Genomic DNA, 21,249 nt, shown 5'->3' with positions numbered 1-21,249 from the left:
CAAAAGTGTTGCATCATCAGACGGCTCATGAAAACAGTGGTGCGCATCGTTATATAAATTACTTATTGTGCCATGATTTGCTTTTAAACTTTAACTTTATTCAAGATTTTTAACAAAAAATGAGAGCTGAAAGCTGTTGTAGAGATGCAGCTCAAGATGATTGAACTAAAAACGGAAACAGTCATTCTTCTGAACTGTACCTTTAAAAATAACTTTCAACAAACTATAAACGTTGATTTTATGCTATGAATTTACTGTCAAAAGTCTATTCACCACACCACTTACAAGGCCTCCATCTCCAAGGCATGTCTGTGTGATCAGATTTTAAATGATCATTTTTAACGTATTCTCTAATTATTAAGCGGTTAACACTGCTCTTAGTGGTTGTGGCTGCTAAGACAAAACGTGCCAGGAAACATATGTGCTAAGGTCAAACAACGAAAGGCAAAGAAGGTTATTTTGTATTTTAATCTCAAATGATTTTTATTTATTTTTAAACAAATTCACTGAGGCAGAACAGAAGTGTTACGTTCATTGCATAATAGTTCCACACAAACCTCCTCCAGGGAGTCAGCTGATTTTTGTTTGTATCTTTGTCACGCGCGAATCGTGAGCGTGATAGAACTGCAGTGCGTGCGTGATTTCAGCACCAGCTCATACTGGTGGCTTTTCTCTGCTCGTGCTTCACAAATTCTGAGAGGATGTTCGTGAGTGTGCAAAAGTCACAGCGTTGTTTCTGCAGCTGGAATATCCTGTGTGCCGCACTGCATGACCTGTTGCCCTGGCAACTGCCCGCCTCGCATCAACATCTGCAGCATCAGTCGTCCACTGGCTTCTGTCAAGGTCACCAGCGAGATGCATCATGGGAAGCCGAGGAGGACACCAGGACGGAGCAGGGAGGAAGAAGGGTTCACCATTATCATCCCCCACCACACTCGCTCACGCAAACTCCGTCCGCGCATGCGCCTAGTCTTTTCGTTAACTGAGCTGACCAACTAACCGAAATAAGGCTGTATCCATAATAGGACATAGACGCCGCCTCTCCTCACGGGATGCGGTGATGATGCGCAGGAGTCATGAGATCCTGCACGTCAAACTCTGACGGGGCGCGGCCACATTCACGGCGTCCCTGCGTCCTCATTTCTCATAGGCTGGCTTCAAACAGACTACAACTACGTGCGCTTCCCCTCGCAGCTCCCGTATGCACAGCCTATATGAGAAAAGAAGGGAGGCACTGCCGCAAAAAGCCACCGCTGCAGCTCCTGTGTCCGGACTGGCAGTCACGACAGGTGAGAACCCTTTATTTGTCCGCTTTGTGCACGGGTTAAGGGTCTTTGGGGGCAAGCAGGGGGTGGGAATAATCTACTACACCTCCACTTTGACCGGCATCAGGCCGCGCGAGTACAAAAAGGTTAACTTTATTATTTCAACTACTTTTTCTTTCCATTTAAACCTGCATTATAGCAGCATGGTACGGATAACTTGAGATCGGTTTCTGATGGGAAATGAGGGGAGAGTAGTCGTGTCCTCCCTGATGGAGTCGGTTTGGTACCACGGACAGCGCCTAATGAGGTTTCCTCCTTTTCCTGCAGTTTTCAGCACCGACGGGCGGGTCCTGCGAAGCCTTTTAAACACCGCCTGAAGCTCCCAGCTCCAGACTCCATCCTGCAGTTTGGAAATCCTAAAATTTGCCCGGTGTTCGCCCAGACAGACTTGAAAAGATGGAGAGTCAGGCAAGAGATTTTAATATTCTTTATTCTGTGTGACCCACATTCAGAGAGAGAGAGAGAGAGAGCGGTTGTAGGACAAAACAGGCCTACTGCTCCAGTTTGCATTTAGTGAACTGGATGAAAAACAGATGAATAGTCACTGCTACTAAATGATTTCTTTTTAATACTTTCCCTTTTTTTCTATATAGAGTGTAAGTGAAGCTGTGTGGGTGGTATAAGCCAGCATGTGCGCCATGAGAGCTCTCTGAGTCATGCAAAGCTCTGCAGATGGGTATCAAATGTGCACCATGTGTATGTTTGTGCATTCTGGTATTATCTGTCATTTCAGTAGCAGTGTCTGATTTTGTGCGACTTAATGCATATTTCATTCTACTTTATACTTTCAGTTTTATTACTGTATGTTTGTTTTAGGTTAATGAGAGAGAGATTAGACATGTAGGGTGAGAGGACAAGAAAATATGCTTCCAAAGGTTAACATAACTATAAATTGCCTCAAATTCAGATACTTTTACATATTTTCTGGTTGTCACAGTCTAACAGGTTGTCAGAGATACACAACCTTCATAGTAGATGTCAGTTTGAAGCTAAATGAATTTTGTTGAAACCTTTTGCAGTATAAATGAAGCCTTAAGATTTGCTTTCTAGTTACAAAGCATGGCACTACATTTGACACAAAAATAAGAAAGCAATTTTATTTCCTCCCAAAAATCAATGCTATGGTGGAAAGTATGTGACATATGAAGAACATCAGGTTCCCAGTAGTTTAGCTCGTGTTTCCATTTATTTGACTCAAAAAACTACTTTTTGTTCTAAATGTAATCTGAAATCTTCACATGAAAAAAATGAGGAAAGATTAATTTCAAGCAATTAATTAAAAGTCATTTTGTACAGTATTAAGGTACATGCAGTTACATGTTTACAGTTATAAACTGTGCAGATTACATTAGGAATCTTAAAAGTCTTTTTTATTAAGAAACTTCTGTCAAAGATTACAGTCACAACAATTTAATAATAGTGCTGATTTAATAATGGCTGATGTTGTTGTACTTTATTGTAATTTAACAAGGAAATGTCTTAAAACAAAAGAGGGAATTGTTTCCTAAAAATAAACAAAAACCTTTTAATTGTTTCTGTAGGTGATACAAAAGACGTCAGATATTTGGTGGTGAGTACAAGGTCCAATTTCACAGGATTTGTTTGTCTTTAAATGTTTAGTGACTCAGATATTTATGACTAACCTTACACACTGAAGCAATTATAGCCTTGCTCAGATGGCCTCCTTCTGCCCCACCCTCCTCTGTTCATACAAATTATGAATCTGCTTGTCAGTACACCACCTGACACCTGTGACACCCTCCCCTCACAGAAGAGCCTGAGTCCTTCATAATGAACAGATCAATACATTAACCCTGCTCCCTGGTTACCTTCAACAATTCAGTCTTCAGAGACTATGAGCTGGTTGGCTGAGCGCAGATGTAGGTCAGATGCACTCATCGTATCTGTGTGTGTGTGTGTGTGTGTGTGTGTGTGTGTGTGTGTGTGTGTGTGTGTGTGTGTGTGCACGCATGCACACACACCTCCGTGCAGCGCTGCTGTGGATTAGTGATACTTTAGTGAATGAGACGCTGCCGCATGTTTGCTGCACAGTGGTTACTTTCAGCCTCTGTCAATAAACGTGTCACCTCCAGGCTGTTGCCATGGAGATGAAGGAGGGAGGAGGGGGAGCTGTGGGCGTTCTTGGATGGATGGACAGAGGAGTGGAATAAGGGGTGGAGGTTTAAATGTACACACGTTGTGTTAAAAAAAAAGATGCAGTATGAGCACAGAGGTCTAATGTATGCGTCATGTGATCATCTGATACACACAGTTGTACTAAATGACATGTAAGTTGTATAAACGACACAGAAATATCTGTTTGTTAAATCTGTGTTCTGCTGTATCAGGGAGGATTTCTGCACACTGGAACAGTGTGATCTGCAGCTGTTATCATGAGACAGGTTGCCATAGTAACACAGCATCTGTTCAGCAAATGTGTTTGGTGCAACAGGCTACTACCAAGTTTGTCCTTCTCCTGTTTAGAGTGTTTTTAGGAGCTTGATTATTACATTTGTCTGCATGAAACCAGAGGTGTTTCCAGGGGTTTTTTTTAAGACGTGGGAGACCAAGAATAATGACTTGGAAGAGTATATTATCAGAACTATACAGTGTAGAAAACTGGTTTAGAAAATCCTAATTTCCAGGCTTAGGCACAGACATGTGCACTAAATCAAATGGTATTAAATGAAATATGGAACTCTGCAGGAGTCCTATTATTAAGCTAATTGTTTTATATTGATTGAGTCATTAGCAAAGTAGTAAAAGAAGATTTAGGTTGTTTACTTAAGTAAAAATCTAACTTCTACCTGAGTAGTCTAAGAGTGCTTTTCTGAGAGTGTTTTAGAAAATATACTTGAAGTAATTAAGTAAAAGTACTCATCACAAATAATCACAGACAAAGTGGCATATTAGTGGACCATAATTATTGATTAAGTAATGATTACATCACTTAAATGTTGCAGATAGTCCAGAATAGTCCAGTCCAGTGGGATTGGGACAACATTAAGGTCCAATCTGCTGGCACCACCCTCTCCTTTTCCTGGACACGCCCTTGCATGAAACAGGTTCTCTTAAAAGGACCATTAAGTCCTTCAAATGTTTGCAGTAATGTGAATAAAATGCTTGAAATCCAGTTGGATATACCTTCATAATTCAAAATATAATCATAAAGTGTTTCATTCATAAAATCAAGAAGAGCTTTGGCAGTTAGAAGAAAGAATGTGTCCCCCAGACACAGTAGATGGACAGGTTACAATCCTCTGGATCACAGATGTCAAAGTGTAGCTGAAATGTAGCTGTACAGACATTTAACCTTCTCATTGATCGCTATTTGAGATATTTTGGGTGCTGTCAGGTGACTGACGAATTCTACTGAGTCACTGTGACTTGACAAAAAAAAAGGATGAAAAGGATGACGGAGAGGAAGACAAAGGTGAAACTGAGGTCAAATGTAGAAAGAAATGTGTGTGTGTGTGTGTGTGTGGGTGTGTCATAGGATATGGGAGAGCGGTTTACAGCTAAGACACTCTGAATTTCATTTTGTTCCTACGTCATGCTGGAGGCCTTTTTTCTGTGTCTCGGTTAATTAACTTTCAGCTGAACTGATGCTGATGATTTCAGACACGTGAGGAGGGCTGCATTCACAAATTCTGACTCTTTTTTTCACAGAAACTTATTACAGCCTTCAGTAACTATGTAACAATTGTGTAAAACGGCTCCATCTTCTCACCTTACAGCAGTTACAGTGTTTAGGTTGACCCCTTGTAGTTGGTGCAAGCCACTGATTTCTTCTTCTCTTCTTCTTCTTCATCAGTCAGTTCAGTCATATAACCTCTATGTTGATTTTGAGGTCATATGAGCCTAATAATAATAAATGAACACTTGAAGGTCCTTACTCCACAGGTTTAACATGCAGCACCACTGTTTGGCAGCCACATGTTTGCAGATATTTTCTAGTTTTCAAAATTTTAATTGCAGTTTAAAGATAATCTTTTTTGGTGATTGTTTATATCATAACATCCATTAAATACAGACAAATGCTCTGATGTCCATTAGCAGACACACCCAGAGAGATGTCGAGGCTTTTAGTTTGTGGTGTCTCAGAGGATTATTGATTATTTTTATATTTTACACAAATCCTTAAGGACGGGAGAAGCAAAATAGTCTTTATATCCAAAGAGTGCACTTTATGATTTATTTAATCTCAAGAAATAAAAATGAGGGTACCAGTTGTTTTAAGTACATTCACATCCCTGTCATGCAACATGACAGACTGAGACTCGTCTTTTTAATAAGCTATTCTGATCCAGGCAATTCTTTTTTAATTGTTTTACTTGATCAAAGTGCAGTCTTTGATACTCTTGACCAGTGTTGGGCAAGTTACTTTGAAAAAGTAATTAATTATAGTTACTTCTTCAAAAAAGTAACTGAGTTAGTAACTGAGTTACAATGTTCTAAAAGTAATTAATTACTTGAAAAGTAACTATTGTGTTACTTAAAAAAAAAAAGTTTAACCCTCTGGGGTCCAGGGTATAACTGGCCATGTTTTACTACTTTTGATGTTTCCTCTACATTTCACCTTTAAAAACTATTTGTTTGCCTTGTTTGGTATCATTCTTTTCAGCACAACCTCACGTGTCTGAATTTACAGTCATGTTTTCATTTTGACATACTGTATTAACACAATTGATCTAAAATCAAACAAAAAACATAAAATCCCAGTAGAAAAAGTTATATTTTTTTTACTGTAACAACCACAAACATGTTTAATGAATCATATTTCTTTAAATGCAAATATAAATTGTCAATTTTAAAATCATATGCACAAGTTATTTGCAGCCTTTTACCTTTTACCCTTTTTTTTAAAATAACCATTTCAAACTATTTACAGAACAATCAGCTGTTCTGATTTCAATAAGATGTCACGCAAATTATTTGTGCCACTCTAAAAAAATAATTTCTGTCCACTATAAACATCACAGCCTGATACTTGCAGGTCTGCCAGCAGCAGGTGTATCACTCCTGTTTCTACCTGGAGACAGCAGTCACCTCATTGATCTGACACACAACACAAAACTATCCACAACACTACACACTAACTACACAACACAACACATTACCTACACACTCCAAACACGCTAAACGTCACAAATATCTCACATCTCAAAACTCTCTCTCTCTCTCTTTTTTTCTGCAGTATTTCTTTCTCTCTCTCTCTCTCTCTCTCACCGTCACTCCTAAAACTTCCCCTCTTCCTAAACAACCAAATGTCATGTTCCCATATCATTTTTTGATTGGTCGACATGGTGCATTTTTCCACCAACACGAAAGGTTTTTGTTTTGTTTTTTTATTGTTTTTGGGGGGTTTTTGCTCATAAGCAGAGAGTGCTTGCTAGTGCTGTCCTTAGACAGTAAACGTGACGAAACTATTCAGGAAAAAACACCATATAAGATGCGGTAAGCTGAACACAGCTTCAACCGTCTGTTTGTTGAAAAATAGTAACGCGGCCGCACCTCATTTTCTTGTTAGTAATGGTAACGGCGTTGTAACGATAGAAATAGTCATTAGGCTCGGCATTTAACTGTTTTTTTCTTGTGTATTGGATGGGAGTTTTCTCTTATGTTCTGTCTCTCTTAGTTCTACTCTAACACTGCTTCTCTAACCTGTGGGGTTCCACAAGGTTCAGTCCTAGGCCCATTACATTTTTCTACTTCCTTCCCTTAGCTGTCATCATTAAATCTTTTTCTGAATTATTTTTTGTTCCAATTATATGCTGATGACATTCAAATGTCCAAGTGTCAACACCTGCAAAGGCTATATATATAAGCTTACTACAATGTTTAACCCATATCAGTGATTGACACTCTCACCTTGTCTTACACACCAACAAAGCTGAGGCCATGGTCATAGCCCCTCCTGGTTTATATTCTAATTTCAGTCAAACTCTTACATCCTATTGTTCAGTCACAGTGTCTGAAATCTTGGTGTTATATTTGATGCCTCTCTGGGTTTTGACTTGCATGTAAAATCAGTGTTTCATTCCTTTTTTTTCCCATTTGAGGAACATTTCTAAATTGCAACATGTGGTCTCTTTGATGGAACTGGAGTTCCTGCATTTGTGCCTTTGTGATTAGATTATTGTAATAGCTTGTTTCTTGACTTAGATCAATTATCTTTTCACATCTCCAGACAACACCAAATGCCGCTGCCAGATTATTAACACATTCCAGCAAGTAAATTTCTTTACATTACACTCCCATTAGACTCCTATACAGATCACAGTTACTTATCATGGATCTCAAAGCACAGTTTTCATGATGGCGCTGTTGTTTTAATCCCTCCTGTTAACAATCAAGGGTCAATGAAGGTCGACTTTATCAAAGAACTCTATACTTATGTTTGAGAAATTGATCCTAGTCATGAGATTCAGGTCAAACTGGGTCACAGCAGCAGAAATTGGGCCACTGTGTCTTTGTTTCTGCTGATGTTAGTAATTCACCATGCAGCCGGTAATAAGGAGACCCACTGCTGACGGGGCGGAACTGACTGCTGTTTTTGAGGCCGCATAGAGATGTCGATGGGCCTCAGGTGATATGCTGCCCTTGGTACAACAATATCACGGCGAGGTCACATATTATTAGCGTACACTGCACTTCTCAGGATTTTTTTTGTCTCAGGGGTGTTGGTTAAACACGACCAATCAGAGGGAGAGAGAAAAAGCTACAGGGATTTTATTTCCTGCACACTTTATTGTGCTGTTGATTTAGCATAATCCATAGCAAGCTTATTATATTAAATGTATTTCAATTATGATTTTAATGTCATTGCACTGTGCAGAAGGCAATGAAGAAAAGTGAAGGGCAATCTGCACTCTAAATATAGCAGACTCACAAATATTGAATCTAACTTTTCAAGCAGAACAAATATCCTGCACCTGGTTGTACCAAAGTCCTTCCAGAAGCAACTCTTGCCAGTCAACCTGAAAATGCCTCCAGGCAGTTATTTTTAAGTGCTTACCTAAATGAATAGTGAGCAAGCTATAACTTAAATTTTGATGATAATGGGGACAAAAGTTGCACGTGTAGAATCATCACTCAAAAAACGCATTCAGCTGCTGAGCGGGTCACCACAGCAGAGGGATCGACATATTTGATTAGGTTTTACGCTGGATGCCCATCTAGGCTTGGAACCAGAACCAGGAGTAGCTTCAGACCTTCAGAGTCTGGGTTTATGGAACACAACTAATCAAATAATGCAAAAGAAAGAATGTTATTTATCCTTAAGATAAGGGTAATGTGGCAAAAGTAAATCTTAATTAAGCCATTATTTCAGTTTAGAAATAAAAGCAATAAAAGCAATAACAGAAGCATGATACTTAAAGAGCAAACCCACCCTGATAAAACTCTTCATCATATCTTATCAGCGTTACTGAAGCTTACGAACATCTGATTGCAATAACAACAGTGATGGCTCCTTTATCACACACCCTAATTTCATTAAATAGATGAATAGATTGTGTTATGAGGCCCGGTTCTGTTGCAGGACCAGATGACGGCTTCAGGATTGAATTTCGTCTGCATTCAGTTGATTATCTTCAGGAAGGACAAACACAAGCAGGAAAACAGCTGATCACAGAGCCATGGCTCTACCCAGAAGGCACTTGAGTTTTTTGTGTATTATTGTTTCGAGTATATCTTTTCATGATTTTTCTATTTGCCTTTAACCTTAAGAACGTCCTCTGAAGAATAAATAGCAGTGATTTGTGGTAGCAGCAGGTATGTTAATTAGAGTTCAAAGATGACGAGTAAGTGTGTGTCCCTACATGTGAGTGCTTCTACGTGCAGCCCGAGTGACTTCACCGTTTGATTCCTGCTATCACTGCTCCTGTGACGCTGCATCTCTGACCTGTCTGGCGTCAGCTTCTGCATTTTATTGCATCTGTCTGCCTCCTGCAATGATTTAAAATCCCATCATGATATCAAATTTCATATTCAATATCTTTGTCATACCTCTTCTTCTCCCTTCTCCTCTTCCTCCTTTCATTCCCCTTCTTTCTCCGTCCAGGACAAGCAGGTCACAGGTTATCTCCTGTTCTCCCTCGCCACCGCCGTCATCGGCTCTCTGCAGTTTGGTTACAACACAGGAGTCATCAATGCTCCAGAGATGGTTGGTGAATATTAGCAATCTAATGTGATGTAGGCTTCATACTGTAGGAGATATAAGTTATTGTAAAGATTGCAAATACAAATATCTGATTTCTCAAGCATTAATTTTTGGATAATGGAGTGTTTGTTGAACCTTTAAACAAAATATATAAAAATCTCTCAAATCTTAATCTGCATATATGAGTTTTAATTTGTATCACATTTGCTACATCAGACATATATTTGCAAGTTAGTCATTAAAAATGTGTCATGCAATTTATATCATTTTTTGTCACACTGAATATGTAGAAGTCTTAAAAACACATGTATCAAATATGATGCGCTTGGCTTTAAAGGGTTAATTTTGCTTGTTTTCAGAGAAGCAAATTTACATCAGAATTATATTAAGGCTTAAATTATAAAATGTTTGTGTTAATTTGGGGGAGATTTTTATTTTACTTAACTAAGAGATAAAAGTCAGTGCTTTATTAATGTGAAAGAATAAATAACAAAAATACCCTCTTTGAAAAAGTTGTTTTGGTTGAAACAGATCTCTCCATTTACCCACTTTTCTCACTTTCTAACTTTATCTTCGTTTTAAATATAGTTATTTTTTTGTTTATTGAACACATAAAATACCAAATACTATAATGTTCTGTCTATTCTTCTGTCTGGCCAGTTCTGTGAATTGATCTGTTTTCTCATCCTCTGTCTGTGCATCCATCTTTGCCTACAGAAACTCAAATCTTTCTTCAACGTAACCTGGTATAAGCGATATAACGAGGAAATCGACCCTGGTGTTTGCACCATTGTCTGGAGCGTTGCTGTTTCCATCTTCAGTGTGGGCGGCATGGTGGGCTCCTTTAGTGTTGGTGTCATAGCTAACCGGTTTGGCAGGTACGAAACCTTCTTCATCCTGTTGTGTAATATTATAGGTAACATGCAAGATTTATTTTCTTTCACCATCTTTAGCCAAAAAACCTTTTAGTTACAGCCTCTCTATAAGAACTGTTGTTTTTACTTTTAGAGCAGTTTTGTGGACATTAAGTCACAGCAGTGTTTTTCACTACATTGGCTCTGTGCATTTCCTGTTCGGTACAGCTGAACCATCACAGCCCATTACTGTTAATGGATCTCATGAAGCGTGTCTGTCCTGAGTTCGCTGCTCTGCTCTAACGTTCCCCAGAGTTGTTCCTTTATTTCTCCATTTCCTTCTAAATTGTTTATTTGTGGTGAGTCTTCTGCCAGTCACCATGTGAAGTTACTGGGAAGTTAACACACAGCTAATGCTAGTGTTGGCTAGCAAAATGAAAAGATGGTGTCCATATAACCTAAACTGTATTTAAACTGTTTTTTGTTTTTATTTCGTCTAAAGTTAAGCCTTTTAACATGGAAATCTATGGATACTTTTGGAACCAGCCTTGAGACGTCATTCCAGGAGTTTCAGTCTTTGGGGCTTCTACATTAGCTTTAATTTTCCTCCCTGGAGTTTGGTTGAAAATGTTAGTTTTCCTTTGTCAAACGTTTTAGCATCAAGTTGTGGAGTTTTTTTGTACATTTTTTTGTTTTTTTAATCATTAACATTCATATTCTTTCCTCAACCTCCTCATCCTCAGGCGTCGCTCCATGATCCTGGTGAACTCTCTGGCAGTGATCGGCGGCCTCCTTATGGGCTTCTCCACCATCTGTTCCTCCTACGAGATGGTGATCGCTGGGCGTCTGGTCATCGGCCTTTTCTGTGGCCTTTTTACTGGCCTGACTCCCATGTATGTTGGCGAGGTGTCACCAACGCCGCTCCGCGGAGCTTTCGGCACTCTGCACCAGCTCGGCGTGGTTGTGGGCATCCTGATCGCTCAGGTCAGCAGCTCTACTAAAAACTGCACACTAGAGATGTGTGACTGCTTGACTGCTTTAGGAAATTAATGTAATTTGCTGGAGTAAGCTTTGCACGGATCTGATTGTTTAATGCTGCAGGGGTTTTACTTTACAATATTAAGTGCCTCGAGGTGACTGCTCTTATAAATTGGTGCTATTTAATCAAATGTAGTTGAATTGAAAGTTTATTAAGTCAAAGCTCAGAAGACATGTATATTAGGTTCATTTCGGGCATCTGAGCTAAACCTAGTTTGTATCAAGAAGTCTTTGAGTTATAGGAGTTAATTCATTATTAATTAATATGGATAATTATCATCGCTGTGGTCGTTACTCAAGAAAAGAAATGCATTACAATGCATTACACTTTTCCAGAAAGTTAAAGTTCACTTAATTACAATTTAACAACAGAAACCTTAGGATACAGTCCCACACGCTAAGACAAATGTCATTCCTAATGAGGACAAACCATCTTTCTTTTAGTTTTTACAAATGAAAAAAAGCCAACGTGACAAAGCAAAGATCAAAAACAGCCCAAAGTGATCACTACAGTGATTCTACTTCAATTCAATTTTATTTATATTGCGCCAAATTTACAACAACAGTTACCTCAAGGTGCTTTATATTGTAAGGTAAAGAGTCTACAATAAATCAGCGAAAACCCCAACAATTAGATGGCCCACTATGAGGAAGCCCCCTGGTGACAGTGGGAAGGAAAAACTCCCTTTTAACAGGGAGAAACCTCCAGGAGAACCAGGGTCAGGGAGGGGTGGAGGAACTGTGAGGCCGTGAAATATGAAAGTTATGCATGAATTTAAAACAAGATATTCTTTAGTCTTGTCTTACTACATAGTAGTATCTACAAGAGGATATCAGCTAGGATACACAGTGAGCATTAAAACTGATTGAGTTTTATTGTTTTTATCAGTTTTACCCTTTTTCTGTGTCCCCTGATGTCTAGATCTTTGGTCTGGAAGCTCTGCTGGGTTCAGACAACCTGTGGCCTCTGCTGCTGGCCCTGACTGTGGCCCCCGCTGTCCTGCAATGCATCCTGCTGCCTTTCTGTCCCGAGAGCCCCCGCTTCCTGCTCATCAACCTCAAACAGGAAGAGGAGGCACGCAACGGTACACAACAATACATCTATAAATAAACTGCAATGACACACAACATTACTGCATTTCCTGCTGCTGTGCATGGATGGACTCCAACATCTTGGATTGCACCTGGTGGTGGTGTTTCTCTCTCTCCTCTGAAGCCTCAGTGAGGTCACAGTAGCACCACCTTTTTTTAGCTTCTGATTAGAATGGCGCACCACCTCACAGTAGAAGCCCAGAGCAGACTGGAAGCTGCAGTAGAAGAAAAGAGACTGGAGTTAACAAACTTATATTCAAAACCATCACAACATGCTGAGCTAGCAAGAGCTAGCTCATTAGCAGTGGCTGGCCTTTCAAAATAAGAGCAAAGAAACTGTCTACTAATAAATTAATCACTTTACCTTAAAATATATGAAGCACAACACATACCAAGTATAGTCTTGTAAATGCTACTATTACTGTATAACTGCTACTAATGGGGATAATAAGGATTTCAATAAACTAAATTAAACTACCACCAATAGAAACGTAACTTCAGTCACTCACTGTTGTTAGCTTTATTGTCTCTATCCCCACGGCACCTATAACACTATAATATGTATTCTATTAGCACCAGCATTACTGCTAAAGACCACCTTGAGATGGTCCCATTGACTAACACAGTGTCTTCATGTAATAATGTTGGAACGACTCAGCAGTTACTACAGCACTGCAGCATTACAGCGACAGAAGCAGTGAGAAGGAGAGCGATTCGTTACAGATACACAGAGGTGGGATCAGCGGAGTCAGGAGGAAGGTCGAGCGTGATCAGAGAGTCCTTGAACAGACAGAAGGTTTTGGCATCTGTTCAACATGTGGCCTGTTTGGTTTGACTCTGAGGCCCTGACCCACTTCTCCTTCATGCCTCCATAAGATAAACAAACACAGTTACTGTGACTGTTTAGTGACTGCAGATTCTCTACAGAAAGCAAAATTTAGCAATGTGTCCTGATGTTATGAATAAAGGTTACGATAAACAAAGCTGCTATAACTCACAATCTTTTGTGAAGGAATAAATATGCAGATTGTCTTTTTTAAATAAACAAACTCTGACATTATGTCGGAAAAGACTTTGAACTCAGCCTGTGTGAATCCTGCTGTGTAGTGCCTGCTGGTGGCCATTATAAGATTATAGCTCATTTTAAAATGCAGTTCATGGATTCCAGGAGCCTGTCCTGAGTTTGATGTGTGATAAACAGCCATGAAAATTAATCTGCACATGAACTGTGGTGAATTCTGTCCGATAGCTGTAAGTTGTTGTTCCAGCATGTTACTCTTGAATGTCTACATCTTCTTGTTGTTGCTGTTTTGTTTTTTTGTCTTTTGCATCTGTAAAGGTGAACAAAACCTGTCTCTGTTCTGTCCGCAGTGCTTGTGCGTCTGCGTGGCTCTGAGGATGTGAGCAAAGATCTGCAGGAGATGAAGGAGGAGAGCGCCAAGATGGCCAAGGAGAAGAAAGTAACCATCGCTGAACTGTTCCGCACGGCAGCGTACCGACAGCCCCTCTTCATCGCCGTCATGCTGCAGCTCTCCCAGCAGCTGTCAGGAATTAACGCTGTAAGTTTAATGGGTTTTATTGTCTGTTTTTGGTGCAGCTTTGCGGTGGTTAGTGCTGTCAGCTCACAGAAAGAAGCTTGTTCTCCCTATCCCTGTGTGGGATTACTTCGGATACTCTGACTTCCTTCCATAGACATCCATGGCATTAAGCTAATTGGTGAATTTGGCTGTGTTGTGAATATAAACAAGAGTGATTGCCTGCCTCTGTGCAACCTGTGACAGTGCTGGGATGGGCTCCAGCCTCCCTGGTGGCCCTGACTTGGATGGATGGAAGCTTAATGTTTATTTTTAGCTCTTCCTGTGCCCTTCATTTTAAAAAAAAATCTATATAATAAAACTGATAAATATACGTTATAAAAATAAAAATAACAGCAGTGCTAGAAGGTATCGCTCAAACCACAGGTCAGAGTCACAGATGGAGGGCAGTTTAGCGCTCTGAGCATTTGTTATTACATGTCTGGATCTTTTAGTTAATTTGAAAAAAATATTGGCTAAAAGTCCTCTAAAGGTTGTTATTTGACTAAAAAATGTCTTATAAGCAACGTCATGCTATAAAGCTGGGTGTAGCTATTATTCCTGGATGTTGGGTAGGTTGGGCTGTTATATTCTCGCTGTTGGCAGCTCCCAGAAGGATCCTATAGAAAAATTGGTTTATAAAAGATGGAGGTCAGCGGGAAAATAAAATATGCATTATTTATTTTGATACTGTTATAAATGAGGTAATATTACATCCCTCATATTCTCACTTCCATCCTCTCTACCTCACTCAGGTGTTTTATTACTCCACTGGGATCTTTTCCTCAGCCGGTGTGCAGAAGCCGATCTACGCCACCATCGGAGCCGGCGTCGTCAACACCATCTTCACCATTGTTTCTGTGAGTGACGCCGCCGTGTGTCTTCTTCATCTTGGTATGCGTTTGTGTGCGCTGGGAAGCACACGTCACTCACAATGTCCCTGTCCTACAGTTGTTCCTAGTGGAGAAAGCAGGGCGCAGGACTCTGCACCTCCTGGGACTGGGTGGGATGGCGGTTAGCGCTCTGCTTATGACTGTGTCCCTCCTGCTGGTGAGTTTGGTGACGTCAGAGAGCAATACAGAGACGGAGTAAGAACAAAGATGTGATTGATTCTCTCCACAGCCAAAACAAAAGTAAATGCAACATCAGCTGTTTGGTTTTGTTGCTATATTGAATGGCCGATGCAGTATTTCCATCAGTTATTTCCCATAGCATTTACATATTTAAAAGCAATTAATTGGTTAATTATTCTATTTAATATTATTACTTTTTTCTGTATTTTTGTCCCTTGCCATTTTCAGTCAGTGGTTTGTATAAAGATGTGGAAACGTAGGAAAAAATTTAAAAACAAAATAATAAATAATTAAGGAGCAAATAAATATACTTAGTTCCACTGAAAAGCAAATAATTCACCATTGCATGCTCTCACTAACTGTTAGATAAGCTAATCTTTGTGATCCTGCAGTAGTAGCTCATTCTCTTTGTCTGTGCAGGATAAAATCCCTGGTATGAGCTACGTGGCCATCTTGGCTGTCATGCTTTTTGTGGCTATGTTTGAGCTGGGCCCCGGTCCAATCCCATGGTTCATTGTGGCCGAGCTGTTCTCCCAGGGGCCCCGCCCGGCAGCCATGGCTTTGGCTGGCTGCTGTAATTGGACGGCTAACTTCCTGGTTGGAATGAGCTTCCCCACACTTCAAGTAAGGGAGAGGTGATCGTTTTTTTCTTGTGGTTTATTTTGCTGTAGATCATTCTGACTCTGCTCTCTCCTCTCCTCAGGGGTGGTTGGGCCCGTGGGTGTTCCTCATCTTCACCGGCTTACTGATCGTCTTTTTCATCTTCACATTCATCAAAGTGCCCGAGACCAAAGGCAAGACCTTCGATGAGATTGCTCGTGGCTTTAGTAGTGCCGCACCTCCTCCTTCCTCGTCCACCGAGGATCCTCCAGCCAGTGCCAGCACTGCTGTGACACTTCCTGCCTCTCCTGTGAAGGAGAAGGTCCCACTGGTGGAGGCACCAGCAGCAGCTCCATCTCCGGTGGCTGAGACCACACCTCTTGAAGCTAAACAGGAGAGCAAGTAGAGCAGGTGTAGATGAGGTTTTAATGGATAAGAGAGGTTATAAACGAAGGAAGAGCCACAGCAATTTTAGACATACTCTAAATTGGAACTAAAGCTTATTTTACAGCAGGCTTAGATAACAATAGCGTTACGAGTTCATGGGTTTGTACCTTTGAAAGGTCCTACTTTCTGCTCTCATCATCGCACTTTGGACTTCTTGTTTTTCTGAACGTTCTCACGCTTCCTTCTTTTAAATCCTCCCTTCCTTTGAAAAGAAACATACATTCCTAGGAATTCAACTGCACTCATTGACAGTGTGACTCTTTTTCAACACGGCAGTGAGTCTCAGGATGACACACTGTAAAACAAAATTGAAGCAGGTGCCGGGTAACAGTCAAGGTGAAATGATGACGCTTTTATGAAGGGGTGTAGGTGTTTGAGTTCAGGCCTGAGTGATGTTAGAATAACAATGATCCACATTTTTTTAAACTGACACACTTCTGTTTAAAATATTAGACATGTGTCGTAGTGGGCAGTATAGTGCCGTGTATATTTTAGCTGTAGTTCGTATATTATTGTAGATTTTGTTGCAATTATGTATATGGAAACGTTCTCAAATCGCAGGTCTGAAAGGATAATTGCAGTTTCTGCTTTCAGCATTTCATTAAGTGCTCACAGAGAGCTCTGAAGAGCAAAGCCAAAGAAATGGTGAACACACAACCTGAAATCGGCTCTTCACGGCGGGGATTTAACAGCCGCACAGGTCACGCTAACTGTAGAAATTCTGAAAGCTCATAAGATGGCCAAAGCTGTAATCTAGTATGCCTTTGCTTACTTGGAGTTTGGCGCCACCCTCAGTAATAACTGACAATTGCAGAGGTGTTCTGCTTCATCTTTGATCTTAGAGTTGATGTAGTTGGTGATGAATCCCAAATTTACTCCAAAAAATGTCCCGTTCACCAGAGAATTTAAAGTTATAATTATTCTATATAATGTTTATATAGACACTGAATATATACAAAGATTTATTATTTTTAGGACTGTGTCCTGTAAACAAAAACCCTTTTAATTATTTTACACACGTAGATTACGGTGGGGTAGCGTGCAATGTATATTATTTTGTTAAAGGGAAAATTATCATAGTATTTATAACCTTAGAAACTGATTTTTGTATAGAGTATATAGTTAGAAATCAAACAAAGAACTGTAGTGCTTTCCAGATTTGCCCCAAGGAGGGACACAGAGTTTGCAATAAGCTCTGTGTCCATCACCTAAAATGTAGCTCAGAGATTTAGATGCATTAATGCACCTTGTTAACCAGAGAAGCGGCAACGCAAGCAATAGAGCCAAAATCAGCAACGTAGAAGTCATTGAGCACAATAGCGCTTTATGTCTAACCTACAGAATAATCGAAACTATATTTACCTGCAGAACACTTATATCTGTCACAGCTGATGTTAGAATAGATAAAAAATCCTAAACTCTCAGTGAGCTGAGAATGGGCAGAGACCATTAAAGGGGGAAGTGCTAATACTGTAAGGATAACGGGTGACACAGCTGTCTGTGATGGTTCATGGGCTTTTATTTTAAATTATACTTTTTTCCACAAAGGGAAAATGACATAGTGGACATTTTTTAGTATTGTGTTTTCGTTCTGAAATGGAACTGTATGTGGTTTTGTTTTTATTTATATACAGAAATTGCAAAGGACTGACTGGGGCTTTAATTCTACAAAAAACAAAAAAACATCTGGAAGCAGCTGGTCTGGATGCAGGACCCAGTGATTGGAGGGCAAAACCTTTTTTTTTCCAGCAGACTTTATTACATATGTGCTCCGAATGCTGGAGTCTTCTTTAAAGCTTTCTTTCTGTTGTTTGATTACGGGAACACTCAGAGAACCGAGGTTACGTAACCTCCAGTGCATCTCAGCTCGCTCTGAGAAAGTGCGTTAAATTATTTCATCCTTCAGGTCAAAATGAACTTCATCTTTCCTCATTTCTGCTAATTTTTCCCATACGTGCATCAGATTTGTTAACGTGACATGAAGAATGTCTTCAAATGCTTTAAAAATCCTTCGAATGGCCCAAATGCACTAAAACGAACCTTTGACGCAACACTGTAAGAGTATAAAAATTGTTTATTCTTACAAAAGCTGTAAGACTAAATGACTTAATAAGCAACAATCAGTCTTGTGTATTTCATACATTAATAGTGATTCCCAAATAATAAAATGAACATTAACAACCACGATTTGTAGAAATGAGACCACATCTGTGTGGTGTGAGTCTGGCTTTACGTGCTTGGGTCCAGATCCTGCCAACATTGTGACGCTTTGTCTGAAGAGTAGCACCATCAGCCATTACAGATTTATGTATTCCAAACAGTGTGCAGTGTGTGTGGTGTAGACATGTGTGACACAAAGTATATTTTATACATTCTGTCGTGACTGCGTGAATTCCTGTAGTTTCATGAAAAAAGCTATTTTCACTCATGCTGCACAACGAGGATATATTTATTGATTTATGTATTTATTTATGAATTTATTGTAATTATTGTACGCTGGAAGAATATTTGTGTGGACACAACTTCTTTCAATGCTACCTGCCTCATTTAAATGGTGGAAATATATAACTTTGCAGACCTGTTGAACTTGAGAGATTTATTGAGAGGAATATTTCTTGCAATGAGGGGATTGTTTGTGCAGTCATGACTTTGTTGTGTATTGCTGTATTTGTGGGTGATGTACTGTGCTTGCATTGAGGGAGGGGTGCGGTACGCTCCTCCTCGCCGGTGGTGTTCAGTGTTGTGTTTAGTCTCTCGACCCTGTTTAGTCACACGCAGCTTCTTCAATGGCACTAACACTGAGTCTGATATTTAAAGTTCTTTCTATTACACAGCCTGCCCTGTTGGCCTTTTGTGATACAGGATACCTCCAAGATTTGAGTTCACTGCTCTCAGCATTGAGGTCACGGGTGGAGCAAAATGTTTAAAATGGAGTTTAAAAACGTACAGCTTGCTTTTGATGTGGAAAGATTGGATTTTTGCAACCTTCACGACAACACTGTAACAATATTCCAGTTAATATTTGCAAGCATGAATCTGTTATTTTACAGTGTTCCTACTGTAATCTACAACAACAGTTTCCTGCTGTAAAAATATTACAGCACTGTGCAGTATCTAATATTCAAAATTACCTGTATTTTCACAGCTGTTTTGTAAACTTAGAACCTCTTATTCTAACTGTGGTGGAAAAGTGAATATTGTTTGTTAAAGTTGGCAAAACTTCTTCAACAGGGCTTTAAAACCTGAATGATTTGGGGTAACTCAGCCCTGATTCAACCCCTGCTTTGACTGCAGTGCATCCCAAATGTATTTGAAAGGATTTAAAACAGATATATGGACCCAGGCTCACACTGCTCCCAACAGCTACTTTATGCACATCTACGAACCCAAAACCCTCAAAACCTTCCACTTACTGTACAAAGATAGTATAGCTGTTAATTTGTAAATATGTATTTTTTAATAGAGTACTATTTATATGTTGACTTTGGCCATTGTATGTGTGTTTGGTTCCTTTTTAGTTCGGGGTGCACATTGTCATTACTGTATCTCTCACTCTGCTTCTTTGGCTCTTAACATCCAGCAGATCACCGGTGGCCGTGTTAGATTGTAGTTCGTCTATTCTTCTGCTTCCTTTTTGGGTGTAAAGTAAGCAAAAGCTCCCTGAAATGTGGTGGATATTAACCCAGCCCTAATCATTTAGATCGCCTGAGACCTGGTGGATGTTAACTGGTTAACTAGTACCCTTGCACATTGTACACAATCTGCCTGTGAGTAACTGCTGTCCCTGCTCTTTACTGTCCACCGGCTGTACGTGCCTGGTCACATTACACTCAGAGGTGTTTAGCACTGCTCAGTTTGGTTAGGACTTTTAGCCATATTGTTACACTTGAAAATTTCACAATAAACTGTCAAAGCTTTTGTGTTTTAAACCAGCAGTTCTGGTAATATTCATGCATCGTCATAGATATGAATCTATCACCAAGGAACAGGTCTCAACAGTTCACTTTGGCTGCTGTGATCTTTGTTCTGTTTGTGTTTCCGGCGTCGGTTTGGTCCTAACGTGTGTTGTTGATGTGTAAATAGATGTTTGAGTGTCATGTACTGTAATTCTGTTTGTGCCTCTCTCACTGTTATTAAATGTGTGTCTTTGTGAGAAAGCTTCCCGTTGCTTCCAGTACGTTAGAAAGAACTCGCTGGTTTACTCAGTAACAATAAACGAGGTTCATCTGAAACTTGAAGGCCGTGCTGTGGTTAGTGACTGGGTGTTATTTTAGACATGTTTCAAAAAGCCATTATCTTTATGGATCGTCTTTGAGTGGCAGCCAAAAATGAAGCCAAGTGATATTGATCATATGTTTTGATGGAAATAGACCAAGCTGGTGATTTAGCTTTTTATTTTATTTTATTTTTTTACATTTTTCTGTGCAACAACAGTGATGCACCCCGGCCTTTTTTGTTTGTACTGTACAAACCAGTTATTATAATGTTGTTAAATAAAATATTCATCATGTAACTACACACAGTGTGACCATCTTTCTTTCAGCACTCATGAAATTTTGTTTATAATATCCTCTTAACACGTAGTGTATCATATTTGATACATACAGTTTTTATGAGTTTTTGAGATTGCACAATACACTATTGAGCAAAAAAAATACAAGGTGCAGCAAATATGATACAAATTAAAACTAATCTATGCAAATTAATATATTTTTTATTTGTCAGGAGGCTCAATAAATGTTCCATGTTCAAAAAAGACTTTTTAGAATTTTCTGGCAATTATTTCATGGTTCAGACTTTAAAAGGATATTACATTTTCCTCCCTCATAATCTAAACACTGACTTATTCTGAGTTATTTAATAAAAACTGAGCCAAAATGCAGAAGTGGTGTTTGAAAAAGTGAGTACATCCCACGATTCAATAACTCGGAGAGCCACTTTTATCAGCAATAACTTAAGGTCATGGTTTTCTGTGTGTCTTTATCAGTCATGGCTGAGGAGGAATTTCAGCAAAGCCTTCTTTACAACGCTGCTTCAGTTCATTGAGGTGTGTGGACATTTATTTATTCACAGCTCTCCTGA

The 21,249-nt window shown here is 39.6% G+C and overlaps 1 protein-coding gene across 2 annotated transcripts; it reads left to right on the top strand.

Moving 5' to 3' along the window:
- The first annotated feature begins 198 nt into the window (after positions 1-198).
- Positions 199-20,685, top strand: slc2a3a (solute carrier family 2 member 3a). 2 transcript variants are annotated; one of them, XM_086280515.1, is made up of 11 exons: positions 199-1,289; positions 1,593-1,733; positions 9,391-9,492; positions 10,207-10,367; positions 11,087-11,327; positions 12,304-12,466; positions 13,845-14,032; positions 14,803-14,907; positions 14,999-15,097; positions 15,541-15,744; positions 15,824-20,685. In XM_086280515.1, the coding sequence occupies exons 2-11, from the start codon at positions 1,722-1,724 to the stop codon at positions 16,124-16,126; spliced, it is 1,578 nt and encodes a 525-aa protein (XP_086136641.1). In that variant the 5' UTR covers positions 199-1,289; positions 1,593-1,721; the 3' UTR covers positions 16,127-20,685. The 2 variants fall into 2 exon arrangements, with proteins under 2 accessions (XP_086136641.1, XP_086136643.1); XM_086280517.1 differs by lacking the exons at positions 199-1,289; positions 1,593-1,733; positions 9,391-9,492 and adding an exon at positions 10,846-10,972 and having other exon boundaries at positions 10,227-10,367.
- The last annotated feature ends 564 nt before the right edge of the window (positions 20,686-21,249 follow it).

This window comes from Aulonocara sp. 'chitande type north' Nkhata Bay, linkage group LG22, assembly GCF_057382095.1.
Source record: "Aulonocara sp. 'chitande type north' Nkhata Bay isolate Kocher_YH1m ecotype deep benthic linkage group LG22, A_spYH_male_GT1.1, whole genome shotgun sequence".
Classification (NCBI taxonomy): Eukaryota; Metazoa; Chordata; class Actinopteri; order Cichliformes; family Cichlidae; genus Aulonocara; species Aulonocara sp. 'chitande type north' Nkhata Bay.
This window is presented reverse-complemented; position numbering and strand designations above follow the sequence as displayed.